Source organism: Loxodonta africana, chromosome X (assembly GCF_030014295.1).
Source record: "Loxodonta africana isolate mLoxAfr1 chromosome X, mLoxAfr1.hap2, whole genome shotgun sequence".
NCBI lineage: Eukaryota > Metazoa > Chordata > Mammalia > Proboscidea > Elephantidae > Loxodonta > Loxodonta africana.
The window spans coordinates 124,488,886-124,512,156 of record NC_087369.1 but is presented as its reverse complement, the minus strand read 5'-3'; the positions used below and the strand labels follow the sequence as shown (position 1 = coordinate 124,512,156).

Sequence of the window (23,271 nt, the reverse complement as noted above, 5' to 3'; positions counted from 1 at the left end):
AGGCCTCGCTCTACCTGATTTCAGAACCTATTATACAGCCACAGTAGTCAAAACAGCCTGGTACTGGTACAACAACAGGCACATAGACCACTGGAACAGAATTGAGAACCCAGATATAAATCCATCCACATATGAGCACCTGATATTTGACAAAGGCCCAGTGTCAGTTAATTGGGGAAAAGATAGTCTTTTTAACAAATGGTGCTGGATATCCATCTGCAAAAAAATGAGACAAGACCCATATCTCACACCATGTAGAAAACCTAACTCAAAGGGATCAAAGACATAAATATAAAATCTAAAATGATAAAGATCATGGAAGAAAAAATAGGGACAATGCTAGGGGCTCTAAAACACGGCATGAACAGAATACGAAACATAACTAAAAATGCACAAACACCAGAAGAGAAACTAGATAACTGGGAGCTCCTAAAAGCTTATACTCATCCAAAGACTTCACCAAAAGAGTAAAAAGAGAACCTACAGACTGGGAAAAAATTTTTGGCTACGACATATCTAATAAAGGTCTAATCTCTGAAATCTACAAGATACTGCAAAACTTCAACAACAAAAAGACAAATAACCCAATTAAAAAATGGTTAAGAACTCTTCAGACATGGATTGGACTGGACAATGGGTTGGAGAGGGATGCTGGTGATGAGTGAGCTTCTTGGATCAGGTGGACATTTGAGACTATGTTGGCATCTCCTGCCTGAAGGGGAGATGAGAGGGTGGAGGGGGTTAGAAGCTGGCGAAAAGGACACAAAAAGAGAGAGTGGAGGGAGAGAGCAGGCTGTCTCATTAGGGGGAGACTATTTGGGAGTATGTAGCAAGGTGTATTTGGGGTTTTGTGTGAGAGACTGACTTGATTTGTAAACTTTCACTTAAAGCACAGTAAAAATTATTAAAAAAAATGGTTAAGTATATGAACAGGCACTTCACTAAAGAAGACATTCAGGTGGCTAACAGATACATGAGGAAATGCTTACCATCATTAGCCATTAGTGAAATGCAAATCAAAACAACAATGAGATACCATCTCACTCTAACAAGGCTGGCATTAATCCAAAAAACACAAAATAATAAATGTTGGAGAGGTTGTGGAGAGACGAACACTTACACCCTGCTTGTGGGAATGTAAAATGGTACAACCACTTTGGAAATCGATTTGGCACTTCCTTAAAAAGCTAGAAATAGAAGTACCATAGGATTCTGCAATCCCACTCCTTTGAATATATCCTAAGAGCTGTCATGCGAATAGATATATGCACACCCATGTTCATTACAGCACTGTTCACAAAAGGAAGAGTGTGCTGTCACATTATAGGGATTACAACTAGGGTCACGTAACTATGTGTGCATAAATTTTTGTATGAGAAACTAACCTGAGCTGTAAACTTTCACTTAAAGCACAATAAAAAAATTATCTGAGATTAAATTGACAACAATTTAACAATTTTTTTTCTTTTTTTTATGTGAGATTAAATTGACAACAGCAACTCAAAAGTTTACACGAGAAGCTTAGAGGGCAGTAAGTTTATGTTAATGGTGGTGGGATAATCTGATAAAGGATAGTGAGAATGGCTGCACAACTTGAAAAATGTAATCAATGTCACTGTAATGACATGTATGTAATCAATTTTTCAAGGTGAAAGAGCTGAAGAAAAAATTCAAGCCTTAGTTGCAATATTGAAGATTCTATGGCAAAAATATTAAATGACACAGGAAGCATCAAATGAAGATGGAAGGAATACAGAGTCACTGTACTAAAAAGAATCAGTCAGCATTCAACCATTTCAGGGAGTAGCATATGATCAAGAACCAATGGTACTGAAGGAAGAGGTCCAAGCTGCACTGAAGGCTTTGGCAAAAAACAAGGCTCCAGGAATTGACGGAATACCAGTTGAGCTGTTTCAAAAACAGATGCAGTGCTGGAAGTTCTCAATCATCTATGCCAAGAAGTTTGGAAGACAGCTACCTGGCCAACCGACTGGAAGAGATCCATATTTGTAACATTTCAAAGAAAGGTGATCCAACAGAACATGGAAATGATCAAACAATATCATTAGTATCACACACAAGTAAAATTTTGCTGAAGATCATTCAAAAGCAGTTGCAGCAGTACATCAACAGGGAACCACCAGCAATTCAAGCAAGATTTAGAAGAGGACGTGGAACAAGGGATATCATTGCTGATGTCAGATGGATCCTGGCTGAAAGCAGAGAATACCAGAAAGATGTTTACCTGTGTTTTATTGACTATGCAATGGCATTTGACCATGTGGATCATAACAAATCACGGATTAAATTGTGAAGAATGGGAATTCCAGAACACTTAATTGTGCTCCTGTGGAATCTGTACTTAGACCAAGAGGCAGCCGTTCAAACAGGAAAAGGGGATACTGCGTGGTTTAAAGTCAAGAAAGGTGTGCGTCAGGGTTGTATCCTTTCATCATGTTTATTCAATCTGTATGCTTAGCAAATAATCTGAGAAGCTGGGCTATATGAAAAACAGGGCATCAGGATTGGAGCAAGGCTCATTAACAACCTGAGATATGCAGATGACACAACCTTGCTTGCTGAAAGCAAAGAGGGCGTGAAGCACCTACTGATGATATCAAGGACTACAGCCTTCAGTATGGATGGAACCTCAACATAAAGAAAACCCAAATCCTCACAGCTGGACCAGTAAGAAACATCATGATAAATGGAGAAAAGACTAAAGTTGTCAAGGATTTCATTTTACTTGGATCCACAATCAACAGCCATGGAAGCAGCAGTCAAGAAATCAAAAGATGCATTGCAGTGGGTAAATCTGCTGTAAAAGACTTCTGTCAAGTGTTGAAAGCAAAGACGTCACTTTGGGGACTAAGATGTGCCTGACCCAAGCCATGATGTTTTCAATCACCTCATATGCGTGTGAAAGGTGGACAATGAATAAGCGAGACTAAATAAGAATTGATGCCTTTGAATTATGGTGTTGATGAAGAATATTGAATATATCATGGACTATCAGAAGAAAGAACAAATCTGTCTTGGAAGATGTACAGCCAGAATGCTCCTTAGAATTGAGGATGGCAAGACTTCGTCTCATGTACTCTGGACGTTGTCAGGAGGGACCAGTTCCTAGAGAAAGACATCATGCATGATAAAGTAGAGGGTTAGTGAAAAAGAGGAATACCCTCAATGAGATGGATTGACACAGTGGCTTCAACAATGGGCTCAACCAGAGCAACAATTGTGAGAATGGTACAGGACCAGGCAGTGTTTCATTCTGTTGTACATAGGGTTGCTGAGTCGGAGTTGACTTGACGGCATCTAGCAAGAATTTAAACTGTAATGCAGAATGGCACACAAGCTAAATAAAGGTACAATAAACATGCTAGTAGTACTAAGAAGTAATACTCTAAGTGGGAACAATTATGGTCGCCTTTTTTCAAATGCACTACAACCAGGAGCTCTGGAAGGCCTGTGTGCTGCTTATGCCAGTCCATGATGAAGTTTTCACCAGTGTGTAGCAAAACGAGAAAATGACAATGTGGAAAAATTTTTATAAAGCTTCATCTTTAGATTATTTCCTTCCTACTTTCTTGGTGTTAAAAAGTTTTCCTTTATTGCATGGGTAATTGCCTCCATGAGCAATTGCTTCCTTTGCCATGACACCGAAAGAACTGGATGGTGCCCAGCTACTATTACTGAACATTTTTATCAAAAGGGGAGAAAATGTAGAACAGAATTTCAAATTCTAATGGAACCCAGATTTTCTGTATCCATTGAGCCCCAAAACAATTGCTGAGATAATCTTTAAACCTTAAACCAAAAATAACCCTGGAAGTCTTCTATAAACCAAACAATACCAAAAAACCAAATCCATTGCTGTCGAGTTGATTCCAACTCATAATGACCCTATAGGACTGAGGAGAACTGCCCCCACAGGGTTTCCAAGGAGCATCTGGTAGATTTGAACTGCCGACCTTTTGGTGAGCAGCTGAGCTCTTAACCACTGCATTTAGCTTAATTAATAATGTCTGCCTTGAGCATTGTGCTCTTTCAAAGATCTATATGGGGTCAAACAGACAATAGCAACTTGAAAGGTTAGATAGGAAGGTTGGGGGGCAGTGAGTTTATGTTAATGGGGGAGTAATAACTCAGAAAGGAGGGTGAGACTGGTTGCACAATTCAAAGAATGTAATCAATGCCACTGAATTATACAGGTAGAAATTGTTAAATTAGTGTACATTTTCAACAACAATTAAAAAAAACCCTTCCTTTTAGGAAATACATCTCAGTTCCCCCTTTTGTGAAACTCTGAAAACCACAGCAGAGTAATGTCAGTTGCGTGAGGGTAGAACCTGTGCCTGTTTTTATTTACCACTGTGCTTAACACAATACCTAGCGTATAGGAGGAATTCAACAAATATTGCTGAACAAATGAATGAGGAAGCAGCATCTGAGTTTTGCTTTGCATGATGAGAATGCCACAGGAAATTCGGGGAGTCATTTTACTGTATATTTAGCAAATGATATGTTAGTTATCTACTGCTGCACAACAAATTACCCAAAATTTAGCAGCTTAAAACAACACACATTTATTATCTCACACTTTCTGTGGACCAGGAATCTTCCAGCTTAGAGTATCTCACAAGGCTGCAGTCATCTCAAGGCTCTGTTAGGAAGGATCCTAGCTTACTCGCCTGATTGTTGGCAGGATTCAGTTCCTCGAGGGCTGTTGTACCAAGGCTTCAGTTCCTCACGAGCTGCTGGCCAGAAGCCTCCCTCGGGTCCTTGCCATGTGGGCCTCTTCACAGAGCATCTAAGAACACAGCAGCTCATTTCTCAGAGTAAGCAATAGAGAGGACAAGAAGAGCATGCCGGCAAGAGAAGACAGTACATGCAAGTTCAGAACAGTATTGTGTAACCTAAACATGGAAGTGACATTCCATCACTTTTGCTGTATTCTAATTGTTAGAAGCAAGTCACCAGGTCTGGTCCACACTGAAGGGGAGGTGATTGCACAAAGGTATGAATACCAGGAAGTGGGAATCCTTAAGGGCCATGTCAGAAGCTGCCTACAACAAATGGTAAGTAGACTGGTTAGTTTGAGTGTAGGATAAATGACAGAACGTATGAAAGATGAAGCTGGAAAAATAGGCTGGGCTCAGGCAGACTAGGGTGGCTCTTGAAATAACCTAAAATTGTCTGGACTTTGTTATGACCCTTGCTATTCAAGATGTGGTTCATAGATCAAAAACATTCATATCACGTGGATACTTGCTAGAAATACAGAATCTTGGGCCCTATCCCAGACCTACTGAATCAGAATTTGCATGTTAACAAGATCTCCAGGTGATTCCTATGCACATTAAAGTTCAAGAAGGGCTCCTCTAGACACTGAGGTGGAGAAAATAGCCTTGGTGAGAAGATTGAACATGAAAGGTAAAGGAGGAGGAGGAATGAATCAAAGATGACAAATTTTGTTGAGGATGCAATAAAAGATTTGGTCTGATCATGGCATTCGGAGATTTACAGAGTATGGTTCACCCTCAGTATCAGTGCAAACCCTGGTGGCGTAGTGGTTAAGAGCTATGGCTGCTAACCAAAAGGTTGGCAGTTTGAATCCACCAGGCACTCCTTGGAAACTCCATGGGGCAGTTCTAGTCTGTCCTATAGAGTCACTATGAGTTGGAATCGACTCCATTGCAGTGGGTTTGGTTTTTTTGGTGTTCAGTATCAGTGGTTCCCACAATTATTCTGCGTTAGAATGACCCGAGGAGCTTTCAAAAGGAGCACCCAGCTCCTTGGAGAAATGCTGACTCTACGGCTGGGTCATCTTGTAGTGCCGGAAAGTAAGGAAGTGCTCAGAATACAAAAAGATGGGGTCAGGTCAAAGGGACATTGGAGCCGACTTTTAAGAGTTCTTGATGCCCAAAGCTGGAAATTTTTAAGCAAAAAAATAAATAACATACCATTAGATTTTTTTTCTAAAATATAAATATTCATGAACCCATACTGATATAAATGATTGAATAAATAAATAAATGGCGGAGAAGAGACAAATCTCTTGTATAGAAGAATTCCAAATAATATATGCAGACACTCCACCGTCCAGGTGGTGGAGCTAAATGTCTCCCCTCTCTCAAGGATTGGACTGAGTGGGCTGGACTAACTTACTTCCAAAGAACAGAGTATGGAAAGGGAAAAAACTAGCAAACACTACCTTAGCCAGATGATTAAAGTTAGCATTGCTAATGATAAGTCATGTATGTACCCTTCTATATAACGTGATGAGAACGGCAAGTCACCTTTGTAGCAATCCTATACAACACCCATAACTGCAGCCTAACCATGATAAAAAATACCAGATGAACTCAAATTGAGGGGCATTCACAAAGTATCTGTCAATATCTGTCCTCATATCACTCAAGACCATGAAAAACAAGGAAAAGCTGAGAAACTGTCCCCAAAGGAGGCTAAGGAGATATGACAATCGAACGCAATATGTGATTGTAGATTGGATCCTGGAATAGAAAAAGGACATTAGTGGAAAAAACCAGTGAAATCTAAAATAAGTCTCTAATCAAAAAACCCAGTGCTGTCGAGTCGATTCCGACTCATAGTGATGAAATTAAGTCTCTAGTCAATAGTAATGAACCAATGTTAATTCCTTAGTTTTGATAAACGTACCATAGTTGTTTAAGGTATTAACATTACAGGAAACTGGGTGAGGGATATACCAGAATTCTCTGAACTATCTTTGCAACTTTTCTTCTGTTAGTCTATAGTTAATACAAAATAAAATGTTTATTACAAAACATTGAATGTCCAGGTCCCACCTGTGAGATTCTAACTGAATTGGTCAGGATGGGTTAGTGAGCGAGGAGAGCAGGTCCCAGTATTTTCTAAACGTTTCCCCAGGTGATTCTGATGTGCAGAGTACAGAATCGTTTTATACAATGGTTCTCAAATTTGAGAGGGCATCAGGGTCACCAGGAGGGCTTGTTAAAACACAGATTGCTGAGCTCCACCTCAGTTTCTCATTCAGTAGGTCTAGGGTGAGGCCTGAGGATTGGCACTCCTTGCAAATTCCCAGGTAAGGCCAATGCTTTTGGTCCTGGGACCGCACTTTGAGAGCCAGTGCTCTACATCAAAATCTTAAATTAAGGCTGTTCCTTCCAATCTCTTGGTGTGAGTTGGACAAGCATACAAACCACTGTGAAGAGTAGCAGCATCATAAAAAGCAGTGTGATACAGTGCACTAGAACTAGAGCTGGGAAGACTTGGGTTCTAGTCCTTAGTTTGTCACTATCCAACTATTATGACCTGGTTGAAGCACTCAACCTCTCTTGGCCTCAAGCTTCTCATGTGCAAAATAAAGAGACTGGTTTAATGATCATTAAATCAAAAAGTATCTCTTTTGAATTTTCAGATTGCCATCTAGTTTTTTTAATATCAGATTTGATGCACAATTCTGTGAAATCTGACATTTTTAAAAAATTTTGTGGAAGATTTTTCCCTAGAGTATGATTATAAAGTATTGAAGACTCTTTTAAATCTGTTAACCAGACCTAATACACCCAAACTAATATCATCCCCATTCCATGTCACCATATACCTAGTCCAATGATGCTGTCATTGCCCAAAATATTTCTGTAACTCTTTTAATATACATCAAAGCCAGTTTTTAGACAACACAAGAAAACTAGTCTCATTACTTTTAAAACTACACTTTATTGACCTAATGCAGCAACCTCTAGCTTTATTACTCACCTTAAGTAGCCCTGATGACACAGCAGTTAAAGTGCTTGGTTGCTAACCCGGCAGGTAGGCAGTTCAAACCCACCAGCTGCTCTGCAGGAGAAAGATGTGGTAATCTGCTTCCCTAGAGATTATGGCCTTGGAAACCCTATGAGGCAGTTCTACCCTGTCCTATAGGGTCACTATGAGTCAGGATCAACTCGATGGAAATTATTCACCTTAACCACCAGACAACCTCCAAATGACACTTGGTTTGTCCAAAAACTAAAACTGCTGTAACAGGACAGTCTTAGCCGTTAGTGCGGAGGAAACCCATATGAGAACTGGGTAAAAAGATATGAAACACTACCTAGAAAAACACATCAGCACACATACAAAAAAATTGCCAACAATTTTAATCCCTAGACTCCATGTTAGGAACTCCAGATCTAGGGAAACGAAGATTTGCCACTACTAAGAAAATCCAAAAATGTAGCTACTCCAAAGGAAACTTTTGGAGAAAACCACTCTGAAGGAAACTAATGCACAACATAACCAGAAAAGCACTGGACTTGGGTATGGTGAATAAGGCACTTCAAAATTTAGATTTGGCTATGTCACTAACTAGTTTTCGGCAAAGAATTCACTCACTTTACACTCAGTGTAAATTTCCTCATTTGCAAAATGGAGGCAGGGAGAAAACGGGATTGAACTAGATCAGGGGTTCCCAGAGTGTATTCGTGGACTGGCAGCATCAGCATCCTCAGGGAACATGTTAGAAATGAAAAAAAAAAAAAAAAAAAACAGTTGCCGTCAAGTTGATTCCAACTCCTAGCGACCCCATGTGTGCGGAGTAGAACTGTACTGTAGGGTTTTCAATGGCTATTTCAGAAGTAGATCATCAGGCCTTTCTTCCAAGATGTCCCTGGGGTGAACTCAAACCTCCAACCTTTTGGTCAGCAGTTGAGTACAATAACTGTTCCATCACCCAGGGATACCTCAGACCTCCTGCATCAGAAACACTGTGGGTCAGGCCCAGCTATCTGTGTTTTAACAAGCCCTACAAGTGATTCTGATGTGTGCTAAAATTGAAGAATCACTGAGCCTAAGCGATCTCTATCTAAAGTCCCTTTCAGTTCCCAAATTCTCCAGTTTATTTGGAAAGTATAAACTTTGCTAAGTTAAAATACAAAACAAAATCCAACCACCTGTCTCATCTGTTAAAAATATTTCTTAAAACTCATTTCTAAGGAATAAAATAAGAATCCCTATTTTTCCTTATATCCCCCCCGTCGCCTTGCAGAATTCTTTATAAATACTGCTCAAATCTTTACCACATGGGCCAATTTGGACTAAAAAAAGAAAATTCTTGGACTCAGAGGTAAGGAGGACAAATACCTGGTTTACTTTACCTTGAACAGTTACTTCCCCCCTCCTGCCTGCCACCCAAATTATTCTATTTTAACAACAAAGTAGTAAGAAAAACAATTGGAATTTTTTTATTTAAAAGCAATACATATCTCACTTTCAATGAAAATGTGCTCAAGAGATACCATCAGGATTTATGCAATAGTAGAAATGATTATTCTACCTTGGTGCTAACAAAATGCAGAGTAACTTTGAAATTAATAAGACTAATGATTATGATTTTGATTCTAAATAAGCAGGCAGGATATTTGATATTAAAGAAGTATTTTTATTTATGGGGGTATGATGAGGGTATCATAATTATTTATTGAAAAGGAGCATCCTTTTAAAAATAACATACTGAAATATTTAAAAATGAAATATGTCATCTGGGGTTAGCTTCATTATCATTAGAGATGGGGGTGAGTGGGTGGGTGGTAGACAAAACAAAACTGGCCGTGAGATAAAATTTGCATTGGATACAGGCACATCAGGACTCATTTTACTGTTATCTCTACTTGAAATTTTTCACAATACCAAGCTGAAAGTACATAAATCCCATTATCTCCTGTTTTTAAGAGGAAAAAAAAAAGCATATAATGGGATCCTGGTGACCAAATGAATAGAATGTTAAAAACAGTATTTACCCATTAAGATAAAAAATAACTTTGTACCTAAATCTAGTATTTACCAACCTAATACTAAGAAACATGGACAATATAACACAAACGTCCCATTTACCATGAAATCCAAATTGATGGCAACCGGGTAAATTATCAGGCTCAAGTAACAGTAACTATTAAGGCTCTCATATCACACGAATAAACAAACACTGAGCAATGATTCTGAAATTCACATTTCTACTTATTTGTAAGCATAGTTTTTAGAATGGAGCCTTTAAAACTGTATACATGTAGTTCTGTACCCTAGCATTGTCACTTACAGTTGTTTTTGCATCAAAGAGGAAGGACAAACACAAAAAGCTGAATGGCAGCATTCCGTACCAATAAACTGAGAAACTAGCACCAAATTGTCAACATTATTCAAACAGTAAACCTTATTCATAAAACCAAAACCAAAAGCCATTGCCATCAAGTCGATTCCGACTCATAGAGACCCCTATAGGACAGAGTACATCTGCCCCACAGGGTTTCCAAGGAGCGGCTGGTGGACTCAAACTGCTGACGTTTTGGTTAACCGAGGTCTTAAGCAATGAGCCACCAGGGCTCCTAAAACTTATTCATAGTCAAATGAAATTTCCTAGGCTGTAATCTTTAGGGGAGCAGATGGCCAGTCTTTGTCCCGCAGAGCTCCCGGGTGGGTTCAAACCACCAACCTTTTGATTTAAGCAGTCAAGCACTGAACTGCTGTGCCACCAGGGGTCCTTTTCCCCACTTTGGTACTGGCTTTAGGGAAGCAGGAAATGAAATACAGCTTGTTCTTTCTTTAACGCCAGTCACCAACAGTTGGGCAGCAGTTCTTAGCTACTGTTTGCTGTTCAACAGTAAGATAATAATGGTCACTACATAAACTATCAAATCGCTAGAACAGCACTATCCTGTAGAATTTGTTGGGATGACAGAAATGTCCTATATCCTGTACTTTCCAATACAGTAGCCTCTAGCCACATGGGGCTATTGAGCACTTGAGGGATTGCAAATGCGACTAAGGAATTAAACTATAAATTTTATTTCATTTTAATTAACTTAAATAGCCACGTGTGGCTAGTGGCTACCATCCTGGACAGCACAGCTTTAGAGTAAAAGCTAAGAGAAAAAAACACACACAACTCACATGTTTCACTTAATATCTAACTCACATTTATTAAAAACTGAAGAATACAGAAAAGCATGACTAAGACTGGCTTTATTAAACAAGCTGAATGAACTTACCTTTCACTAATAAATGAAAGCATTTAATACCACAAAAGGAATTTTGAGAATGAGGTCTATTTCAACCTCTGAAATAAAAAAACAAAGCAAAAGCAGCAACAAAATCTCCCCAAAAAAAGAGCAACCACAGACCCCCCTCTAGTGGCAAGAGATAAAAGTACTGCTGAAAAGCTAATTGCTCCTGTATATATACAGCTATGAGTAAAACTGCTCACAGATGTTTCTTTTATAAAATTATAACTTAAAAATTCTAGATCCATATGTAAGAAAAACAAATCTGATTTTTCTATCAATGAAAATTAGACCTAATTTTCACTTACTATGAATGCTAACCTCTCTAGGAATCTGATCTCTCCAGAAAAAAAGGTAGCATTGCCAATGACATTTAGGAAACTGGGGGCTTTCACAAAACAAAAGTTGATGGAGCCGTAAGGAAACTGTGAGCAAAGAAAAAAAAAAAGAAAGCAATTCTTCTCTGTTGATAAATGATCTGGGATGCACCATCAACAAGTAGCTAACTTCAAAATATAAGGTAAGCAGCAGTCGGGTTTGTTAAAACTCAAGATACATCAAAATAAACAATAAAAATGATATTACAAGAGCTCCGAATAACCAAAACAACACTTTTCATTCTGATATTCAGTTTCAAAACACAGCTCTGCCACATTGCCAGTTTTAATTACAACCATACATACTCATTTAGATTTAACTACTAAACTACTTTCAAGTACAGAAGGAACTCAAGATACAAACTACTGTGTGACAGCTATTGTTATTCCCTCACAGCTTCAAGAAAAACAGCTTTTATATACATGGCAGTAAGTACAGAATGTACAGAAGACAGTTATATATACAAAGTGCATTAATATAGTAATACATTTAGCAGAAATACAGGAAAAAAATCCTGGTTAACAATCTGATACATTACAGTATTTAAGACTACTTGAAGATTCTCCAAACCAGTCAGCTTCCTACTTGCTTTGGTTATGATATTGATGCTACATAACTAACATTTGTAACCAAAAAAAAAAATTGAAATTTTTAACCATCTGTGAAATGTTTTACATATACTTGTGTTTATCTTTAATAGCTTTTTACGACAGTCCTATTAAATCTCCAACCTGAAGATACAGAATGGATAATACTTATACCTAAAATAGAAGAGCCAAATAAGAAATTAAATTGATCCACTAAAGGAATAGACATTGTCTTCTCTGTTCCTAAAAGCCTCAGCTACATAATCTAACCCAAGTTTCAACTTAAATCCAGGAGATCAGCTACTATTAAGGAGCAAGCAGCTCCGCCAAACAAGTCATGGCTTCAGGCCACTGTTCCTTAGAACAATTCAGAATAGTAAGTGTTAACTTGGCATTTCTACACATTAATTCTACAACTACCTTTAAATAGTCAAAACGTATATGCACAAGTAGACCAATTTTCCCCTTTCCCACCCCATCCCTCACCACAAAAAAGAACACAGATTTCCACAGGTTCCATTGACCACAAAGATATAATAAATCAATTTGACAATAAAAAGTACCACACGTTGAATTCAGGAAAAAAACAAAAAAAAAACAGTTTTTCTGAGTATGAATGTCAAATAAAAATAAAATGTATCATCATGTGATCTAGGTTAAAAGATTAAGAACCTTAATTTGAAATATAATTGGGGGAGGGGCTAAGAACAAATAGTTTTAATATTAGGAAAAAAAAGGAGAACATTTTAATGAATTAACAGATCTTTAGCTATACCATGCGACTTTCTTACTCTTAACAGCTAGTTAGAAGAACTTCCAGCATTCCTGCTAAGCCTTTTGTAATAAGTAAATTACTTTCCAAAGGAATAAAAACTAAGCATTCTAAGGAGTTATGTTCTGCTGACAGAGATGCCTACGTCCAAATAGCTCACAGACGGTGCTCACCCACTTGGCATAATTTTATTTTAAAGATAAAATTAGAAGCCAGGCTTAAAATGAATCCAAAATTACTACAGTGCCTGTGCACGCAAATACTGAATTTCTAACTAATAGTTCCTTTAAGGATTAAATTTACCTCTAAATTTAGACACGCTGAATGTCAGTGTGCTCAACGCGAACACTATTATTTGAATACTACTGTTCCAAACTATAAACTAACTTTAAGTAACCCCCTCCCGATTCCAGACAGACATTTTTCTTGAGGATAGAAGTATTAAAAGGTAATTTGTTAAAGGGAAAGTGGGGAGGGAATTGTTCCAGCTATGACACAAATCAATGCAGAGAACCCCTCAAGTTGGCAAGAGAACCAACTTGCTAGATAATCTCTGTTCTCGGAGAAGCTTTTGCCCACACCTTGAAAATTATTCTTCCAGGTACTAAAAGTTATCTGGTTTAAAAAAGTTTCTTGCCTATGACTTTTTTTGGGGGGGGTGGGGAATACATTAAAGCATACTTTAGCTCACTTTCAATGTGCAATGACCTAGCGGGGCCAAAAGTAAAATTATGCAAATGAAATTGTAAGATCTGAAGGTTTTTGTTTAGTTTTATATTCTATAACCATTGATTGGCTCAATTTAAAGGCTTTGCTCACTGGTATCCAAGACCATGGGTGTTTTATAAAACAAATTACATTTAGATTGTTTTTGAGTTTAGAAAAGCCTGATATTGACAGAAAGTACAGAGTTCACCTTTAAGGCACATGAGGCTATACAGAGAAAGCCACGAACAAAAGTCTCTGCTAGAGAACCGGGAGACAAACTAGACTTCTTTACTGGTCGTGGACTAACTTTTTTGGCTTAAATGCAAAGACATTTGATACAGTTCACAATTTTTAAAGCTCATCAGAATCAGGATACCTTTCTTTATACAGTAGTTTCCTGCAATTTTTTCTTTATAAGGGGACTCAGCACTTTTAAAAGTTGAGTAAAATGAGATGTCCACCCAATCTATAAAGAGTCATTTAATTAGAAGTCTGGGATGAATTCAGCAATGTCTGTTTTACCCAAAGGACTGAGGAACTTGACAAAACTTTCATAGCCTAACCAAAAATGAGACAAGTCTCATTAAAAAAAAAAGTGTTCTTTTCCTCTGAGTTTCTGTTAAGACAGAGTGAACTGACCCTTTACACCCCACTACACATTATAGTGCGTTGCCATACTTTTACTTGCAAAACTACAGAAAACTACAGGCCATTTTGTTTAACTCAAGGTTCATAATTTTAAAAGCTGTGGGGAGTACTGAACAGAATACTACAAAATCTCTAATAAAACGCTTCTGGATAAATCTGTGAGGACTTTATCAGGCCCTCAGTTAACAAGGTTTATTTTTAAAGGCGAGACTTATTTGTTCCAGTGTCAATTCTCCAGAGATGAAAATTGACACTGGATCAAATAAGTCTTGCTTTTTATTTTTACTTTGGAATGGTTAGTTAGGATTTATATTTTAAAAGAAAAACAGTGAGTTGGATTTGTTTTAAATTGAACTCAGAGGTATTATTTATTCCAACAAAGAGATAATTCAAAGCTACTACATGAGCAAGAAAACCAAAAAAAGTATAACACAAGAGCAAAGAACAAAAGAGTTTTTTGTTTATGTATTTTTCTGCATTGGGGAGGGGGAGTGGAGAAAGACTTTTCTATCTCCCTCTTGGATCATAAGCAAACCCAAGTCATTTAATTTTTTTCTTTTAATCGAAGGAAGTATGTTTAATCTCCTCCAAATCAAATTTATGGGCTGTCTCTAATTTATAGTACCATAAAGACAGAGTGCATAGAGATTTACACAAAATCTCATGGCACATGTCTACAAACACTCAAACCTCTATAAACTTAACATGGGTTTTGTGGCGCTTTGGTAAGCTTGTTTAACAGTGACTGAAATTAAATCTAAGGTAGTAAGACTACATGATTGTTGTGAGAGAGTAGAAGAACTGGTCTTATTACATCACAAGCCTGTACAGAATATTCTTCTACTGGTCACGCAAGTAAGTTGCTTCCAAGTATTCAACAGACAAATGCTACTCTATGGTGTTCCAAGGAGCCCTGGTGGCTCAATGGTTAAGAGCTACTACTGCTAACCAAAAGGTCGCAGTTCAAATCCATCAGCCAGCCACTCCTTGGAAACCCTATGGGACAGTTCCACTCTGTCCTATAGGGTCGCTACAGGGTTGGAATTGACTGGGCGGCAACAGGGGATGGTATTCAAAACTGGCCTATTTTCCTTAAAGAGTAGGTAAAGAGACTAACCAATCATTCTCTGAGATTTTGCTTTTGCTAAGAGCAGGTAGGTAATTTACTCTTCTCTCCATTTACTCTTTCTGTATTTGGAAGGGAAAACATGATCCTTCCTCAGGGTATTGTGGAGTCTAGCTCCAAACTTTCTTTGGGCCCTCTAAGCTGGTTAGGAGCACCAAACAGGGCAGGAGGCAAAGTCAGAAGAACTACTCAAACTGAAAGCTATACACACATATATGCTTTTACCTTAGTAATACTTTAAAATATGCATTTAGTAGTCTTCAAAATGTTACAACCATACCACAGACCTCAGCAAAGCTGTAACATTAATTTTTATCCTCAGTTTCCATTATTTGGCTTTCAAAGAACCAAGATGAAATCAAAATTTCAAAAACATGATTGTAAGTGAAGTTTTTCTATCAACTGAGAATTGAGAATTTAGCTTTTAATCTTCTTCTTAACGAGCTACTTGACAGAACAAAAAGTAAAGAAAAAGCTGAAATCCTATTAACCTCTGTGCTCTAGAGTTAAAAAAAAAAATACTGATTACAACTCCTCCTACTACAGAATCATTATCACCCCCCAAAAGGTTATCCACAATAAAAACAAAAAATTAGGAAAATCAGAAAGCAGCTTGATTGTCAGTAGTATCAGTTTCCGTCTTTAACCCAAGTGAACATTCAAAGATGTTAGTAGAAGAAAAGGATACACGCTATTTCTAATACTCATTATAACAAACTCCCTAGGAAAACATTTAAAGAAATGCCATGATTTTTACACTTAAAATTAGAGTTCTATTAATAACCAACAAGTGTTTTCTATATCTTACTGCTTGGTCTATTTCCAGCAATTTATAGAGAAGTTTAACAGAATTTTAAGGGTTTTTATCAGTTACTTTTGAATATGAACTTGTTCACATGCCAGAGCTGTTATTACACCAAATATTTTAAAATTAGAGCTGTGCTGAACAACAACAAAAAAAAAGGCCAACTAGGAGAACTTAAGAGAAAATTCTGCCTGAGACAGTTTTACAGCCTAAAATTTCAGAAAGCCATGGAAAAACAGAATGGGTTGTTTTGCCTGATTGCTTTCTCCACCGAATATTAATCACATAGCATCAAATCTAAAATGCGGCTACTAATAACATTATTTCCTCAGTAGTCATCACTTAAGAAAGAATTCTGAATTTACATAAAATGTAACACAAAAACAAATCTAACAGGAGAAAACACTAGGGCCTGTTCTGATACCTTTGAGTTAATACTACATGAAAATAGAACTAAACCAACGAAGGCACTATTGTAAACAGCAACCCATATTACCCACTTCGAAAAAAGGTTTCCACTAGGAACTGAGAATCATGCTATGGCCCTTTGGAAAAAGTAAACTAATACTACCAAAAGGAAATTGTAACATTAAGAAGGGAACTGAATTACGTAGGATCTCTACACATGTATGTATACTGACATAAATTACTTGTCAGCAGTACCTTGAAATGTTCTAAATTGTAAAAGTACTAGTCTTTGAAAAAAGCCCACTAAACTACTACACAGTTTCAACAGCCAAAATATTTACCTAATAGTGGTTCTTAAATTAGAATGTGTATCAGAATCACCTGGAACACTTGTTAAACCACCACGCTGGGCCCATTCCCCACAAGGTTTGGGGTGGAGCTAAGAATCTGCATTTCTTACCAGTACCCAGGTGATCCTGGTGCTGCTGACCTGGAGACCACACGCTGAGAACCACCGACCTAAATTATTAATGGTACATCAGCACAGCCCTAATCAAAAATTTGGTCAAGATGCATGTAAACAAATAAGGATAGAATAATGCTTAAGAACACTGATAAATTCACCCTTATTACATCAAAACATCTACATCTGCTTCGTGGTCTTCCTCAGTCACTTTCAAGGACAGCACTTCTTCATTAAGGAAGAGCCCGCTGAGCCTCTCCTTCCGAGCCTGCCTCTGCTCTTTCAGCTGCCTCTTGCGTAAGGCCTTCTGCTGTAACTTTCGCTGCTTGGAACGCTTCTGTCAAAATAAAAAAATTTCTAAATCAGTAAGGTTCAGTTCTGGAAAATCTACCACACAGGGTTTTATGGATCAGAGTCTACATTTTCAGGATTTTAAGAGATGTTCAAATTTCTCTGCAGCACAATCCCCTGTTCCAATAAGTGAACCACTGACTAGACATGAAGATGACTCTTCAAGATTATTTTTATGGTGTTTAACCAGTAAATCTTCTGATCGGGAAGGATTGAAACATTCTGGCCAGTTAGGAGTAGCCCGTCATTTCAAAGACTTTTTATCAAATTAAGGTACATTTTTTTTTTTTAGTGTCCATGCATAGCAAATACACAATTAATACTAGGGAACAATATTGAATACAAATGTAGATAAAGCTTGCCGTTTTCATATTTGGCAAAGCTTAATACCATTTAAAAGCCCACTAGGAACCCAGTGGGTACTCTAATCTCTGTCACTGGTGAAGTGATGTCAAAAAGGAATGACCACATATCCAGAGAAATCCCTTGGCAACCAACAAAGTTGGCTATGTTTCTGCTGCTTCAGTAAGAGCCAGGGAAGGAATCATTGTGTATCTTGAAGTCACCACTGGGATCCCAAAGAGTTACAGAGATCACTTTTATCTTCTCTAACTTGGCTCCGAACTCTGTTGACACTGCGAGAACTGAACCCTCCTGCTAAGCATCACAGATCCATTCTATATGCATTTATACCTTTCTTTTTTTCTTAAGTGCCCAACAATATTATACAGAATATTTCCAACTGTGAAAAGAGTAGACAGAAATGACAGAAAGCATTATTATATTTTTAAATTAGCTAAGAAGAAACATTCAAGATTAATTAACACGTTAAGAAAACATTTAATACAGAAGACATACAGAACACTCATAGGAGCTAATAGACAGCAACATAGTGAGATTCGCTCAGTAGTGAGTTGCAGTCAATATTGCAATCTTGAGAATCACTCATTATTTTCATCAATTTATCACACTTAAAACAGACAGAGAAATCAGATAAAATTGAATGCAATATTCTTGTGGGTCAAAACAGCATTTCAAGAATGCTTTGTTCCACAGCAGAGCATCCTGCTTGTTCAATTAAAACCAAAACCCACAGGCATCTAGATAGTAGGATCATTTTAACTCCTCAAGAAATTGATATGAAGAAGTACTAATGTTAATATCGAAAGGGAAAACTTTGTATTGATTAGACGTTTTACTTTTGAATCCCGAATCCGCTCTGCTGCACTTGCAGACAGGTTGCTGTCACTGTGTGCTCGACTCATGTTGGCACTGGAGTTTGAAGCAGAGTTTCCAACACTGGACCCACTGCTGCTTGCAGAACTGACCATGCTGGCACTGCTGCTGCTGGCACTGGCACTGGCACCGCTCACTCCACTGGTGCTTGCACAACTAAAGTTGCTTCTCTTCCAGGCCTCTCTTGCAGGCCGTTGGCGAGGGCTATGCTCCTTGATATAGTTTCTGACCTTTGAACACACAGGCAAAAAGCGGTTAGTATTCTACCTTGATGTTCCACCCTCAAAATGCTAGAGAAAAAAGGAATATTGCACTTAATTTTAGAAATTGTCAAAGTTGCGGCAGCAGAATCCTGATCAAAAGGGGGAAAATGTAGAACAGAATGTAAACTCTTGATAGTATGTAGACTTCCTGAAGCTATAGAGGCTGGATGAACCGCTGAAACTACTACCCTGAGATAATCTTCAAACCTTAAACCAAAAATGTCCCCTGGAGTCTTCTTAAAACCAAAGAGGAGTTTAGCTTAACTAGTAAAGAATGTCTGCCTTGAGCATTAAGCTCCTTTAAGAACTATCTATACGGAATCCAACCGACAACAGCAATTTGAAAGGTTATATAGGAAACTTAGGGGGCACTGAGTGTATGTTAATGGGGAGGAACAAAGTGGAGAAGGAAGCTGAGAACGGTTGCACAACTCAAGGAATGTAATCAGTGCCACTGAATTGTATGTGTAGAAATTGCTGAATTGGTGTAAAGCCTGTTGTGTATATTCCCAACCACAAGAAAAATAAATTACATTTTCAAAAGAGCACTGCAGATGTATATAGGCAGACTGTAAGGGCAAAAGAAATCTCTAAATTTAGAAATGAGTGCCAGAAAAACTGACAATGTCCAAAATTCTAGAAAATCTGATAGAGAACTAGATTTTTAAAGTATATAAAATATAATATGTAAATAGAAGGCTGTTAGCCTCCAGAATTTATGGTTATAAGAAAATAACACTCTGAAATAGAAGCTATCAATAAAATAAAATGAATAAGATAAGCCGTTTTTTGAAGTCTCCACTTAAGATGATTTGAGTAAGCTGCTGATTAAATCAGAGACAAGAGTGTTTCCTAAATCTCTGCTTTGGGCCAAGGGCACCTGTCTTCAAGTGCAAGGCATCAACTTAATCAGACTAATGGAAAATTGCCGGGAATGTAGAAAATTATAGTATGTCTATTGGGAGGAATTGCTGAAATGATACAAATTTTTCGCAATAATGATAAACGCAAAAACAAACTATGAAAGTAGAACATAAGAACATAAATATTTATCCAACCATCTACCAGAGGAAAAGAAAGGAGGAAATTTTACATTTAGAAGATACCAGAAATGCATATTTCAGATGGCACAGGAGAAATTCATTCAGTTTTCACTCTATCCAAACTCAATTATTCCTTAAGGCTATTCAAGTTCCTCTGCTCAGATGTTAGTATAGCTAAACCAAAGTATACCTCTCATTGACCAGTATCTTGATTCTATCAATCAGTCTCTTGTAAGCTGAGTTAGAATAAATCTATACCCTAGCCTGTCCACACCCTAAAATGATAAAAATCAGTTTCAAAGACTATACAATTGAAGAACAGGTTCTATCTAGATCCACACTGACCCCTGATGACAAGTCCTGCCAGGTGTGATGTACATAGAACCTTTTAAAACCACAATGTGTTCTGTAATAGTACCATTATTTTTTTTCTAACAATACATTTCACAGTGGTAAATTCTATCTTAATTATCTATGTATTTACATATTATTATTCAATTCTACATTTTATAAGATAGTATTTTCAATAGCTGTACAATCTGTTGTTTTTCTTTACATACCTGCTTCAGTTTTTCATCTGTGAGACAGTTAAGTTCAATAATAAACTCACTGTCTGTAGGGGAGATTTGAGCAGAAGGATCAATGATTTTAATAATATCAAGTTGCTCCCGAAGACCCATCTCAGTACTGACTTTACGACTCAGATACTCAATATATTCCACCTATGTGATGAAAAATTACAAGAAACAAAATCAATGCTAAAATCTCTGATCCTTTAGTATGTCATTTATGTGTTTACTTATCAGAAGCATTTAATATTGTATTTGTTCACTGCAAAACATTTAGTTAAAGTTCAAATTCAGATTTACTAAGCAATTCACATTTACCCAATGGCTTTAAATGGGCAATAAAGTGAGCATCACCTATTCTCCACACATAGGTTTTTAATTAAGAATGACAAGGTCTCTACCTGCTCATCATTTGTCATTGCACTCCAAGGAAGTTCATCTAAATTCCGGTGTTTGTTTTTCTTTTTTGGAAGCAGGCAAGGTGAACTTGGAATACTGGGTATGACATCAGAAAGCACATCACTCCCACTGGCAATGTCACTGCCTGGTAACTTTGTAAAAATAAGGTGGTGGGGATGAGTAGGGAAGGCAAAATTTTTTTAAAAATACATTTTAAATACCACAGTATATTTCACATTGATTAAAAGCTACTTTAACATCAGACTAATGGCAAATACAGACTAAGAAGCCATTAAGTCTTATCCATGCCTATTTCAAAGGAGCAACATCAGTATACTCTTTGTATGTATTCACTCATTCAATTAAAGATATTTTCCAAAAGCATAAAATCATATTCAAGACTTGTTAACTATGCTAACTTAAGAGTCAATCATCAAGGTTTTTAATTTGTGAATTAGGAGCCCTGATCTATATCACAGGAGATCTCAGAGATCTGCACTAACCGGTGTATTGCCAGATACTAGGCTCCATACTGCCAATATAAAGCTAACTAAGTCATGATCTTTGTCCTCAAGTCTGTATCAACAAGCGCAAGACAATTAAAATAGTCACCTTTTAGCTAAAATAACAGACTAGCTCACAAAATAGAGAATATCACCTGTGAGTACTGTGCTCCTTTAAAAATTCATCAATATGATACCAAAAGGTCAAAAATTACTCTAAAGCAAAGAAGAGAAGATAAGGGCGCAGGGAAACTAGATCAATGGAAAGGGAACAACCAGAATGGAAATGAGAATGTTCACACATTGTGAGGAATGCAAATATCACTGAACAATCTGTGTAGAAATTGTTCAATGAGAACCTAAACTACTATATAAACCGTCACTGAAAACATACTAGTGTTTTTTAAAAGTTTAAAGATGCCGTTAATATAAAGCAAAACACTTTACAGACCAAAAGCATTATAAATTAAAAGTTAGAAAAAAATAAGAGATAAAGTGTAAACAAAGGAGAAATACAAGAAACCTTAACAGGAAATCAAATCAGTTTAAAATGAAATGGATAACAACATGTTCTAATTTTACATTGCCTATTAAAAACCAATACATATTACCAATTAGAGTAGATTTAATTTTAAATAAATGTTTTTAAGTCGTTCAACAAAAAGATGAATTATTTTCTTTTACAAGGACTATGTAACAATTTTCAAAGAGACTGGTTTCATTTTTACAAGGTACAAAACAGCGCCTTTTTGTTGTTGTCTTTTGGTTTTTCCGATTCTGTAATTATATCTGAACTCTGGACGATTACCAGATTTTTGAAGTTACCAAAACAGAAGAGCTACGTTAGGCATGAAGACTATTGGAATCACATGTATTTGGACTCCTAGTGTACACCCGGCATTATAAATGGTACAGAGGATATAAAGGACTATAAGTCGTGGCCCTGACACAGACGTTTATACTCCACTTGGGAAGGCAATACAATACCACAAATATTCAATTATACAACATAGCACATAACGAACGCTAGGTTTGAGATAGCAGGTCTTCGATGGAAATATCTAGCAACAGGCTGAAGCTACAGGGCTAAAGCAGAGAGCTACAAGGGACTGCAGGCAGGCAGAATGGGGAGTCAATCAAACTCAAGTGCGAAGTGAAGCCACGACAATGGGACTGATCACTATGCAAGGTGAACCATGACATTTTGAGTGAAACTAAGTTAGGAAGAAAATCTTTCTACACCTCCATACGTAGCTACTACTCTTAAAGGTCACATTTTCATTTTGACAGTCATTGATAAATCCAAGTGCATAAGTGACTTCCAACAATTTGTACAACTTCCTTTAAAATGCCATTAACTAACACTGCTTGAATTGTTTACCCTTTAGCCCTGGTGGCACTGTGGTTAAGAGCTCAGCTGCTAACCAAAATGGTCGGCAGTTTGAATCCACCAGCTACTCCTTGGAAACTCTATGGGGGGCAGTTCTACTCTGTCCTGTAGGATCACTATGAGTTGGAATCGACTCGATGGCAACAGGTTTGGTTTTGGGTTTTTTGTATCCCTTTTAACATAGGAGCCCTGGTGGCGAAGTGGTTAAAGATCTTGGCCATTAACTGAAAGGTCAGCAGTTTGAAAATTCCAGCTGTTCTGTGGGAGAAAGATGCGACAGTCTGCTTTCTTAAAGATTTACAGCCTTGGAAACCCTGTAGGGCAGTTCTACTCTCGTCCTATAGGGTCGCTATGAGTCGGAATTGACTCAACGGCAACCGGTTTGCATTTATTCCTAACATTACCTAGTTGGTGCTTTTAAAGGAGTTTTGCTGAATGCACACGTGAAAGCCATCTCTTTTTCAGGCTTTAATGACAAAAAAGAAAATGCTATTTTCCCTTTGAAAGCCTTCAAACCACAACATTACTGGCTTAAAGATTTCTCTGAAGTCCCTAAAACAAGATGAAATATCCCTTA

General features: G+C 37.4%; 1 protein-coding gene across 1 annotated transcript in view; it reads right to left on the bottom strand.

Moving 5' to 3' along the window:
- Positions 1 to 11,642: 11,642 nt before the first annotated feature.
- The window catches only part of FAM199X (family with sequence similarity 199, X-linked), a 29,711-nt gene continuing 18,082 nt past the window's right edge, over positions 11,643 to 23,271 (bottom strand). Inside the window, exons 3-6 of the mRNA XM_003414821.4 lie at positions 20,804 to 20,953; positions 20,394 to 20,555; positions 18,491 to 18,757; positions 11,643 to 17,277 (exon numbers count right to left, since the gene is read on the bottom strand). Coding sequence (XP_003414869.1) covers positions 17,107 to 17,277; positions 18,491 to 18,757; positions 20,394 to 20,555; positions 20,804 to 20,953 — 750 coding nt within the window. The 3' untranslated portion in view covers positions 11,643 to 17,106. The remainder of the gene's footprint in view (positions 17,278 to 18,490; positions 18,758 to 20,393; positions 20,556 to 20,803; positions 20,954 to 23,271) is intronic.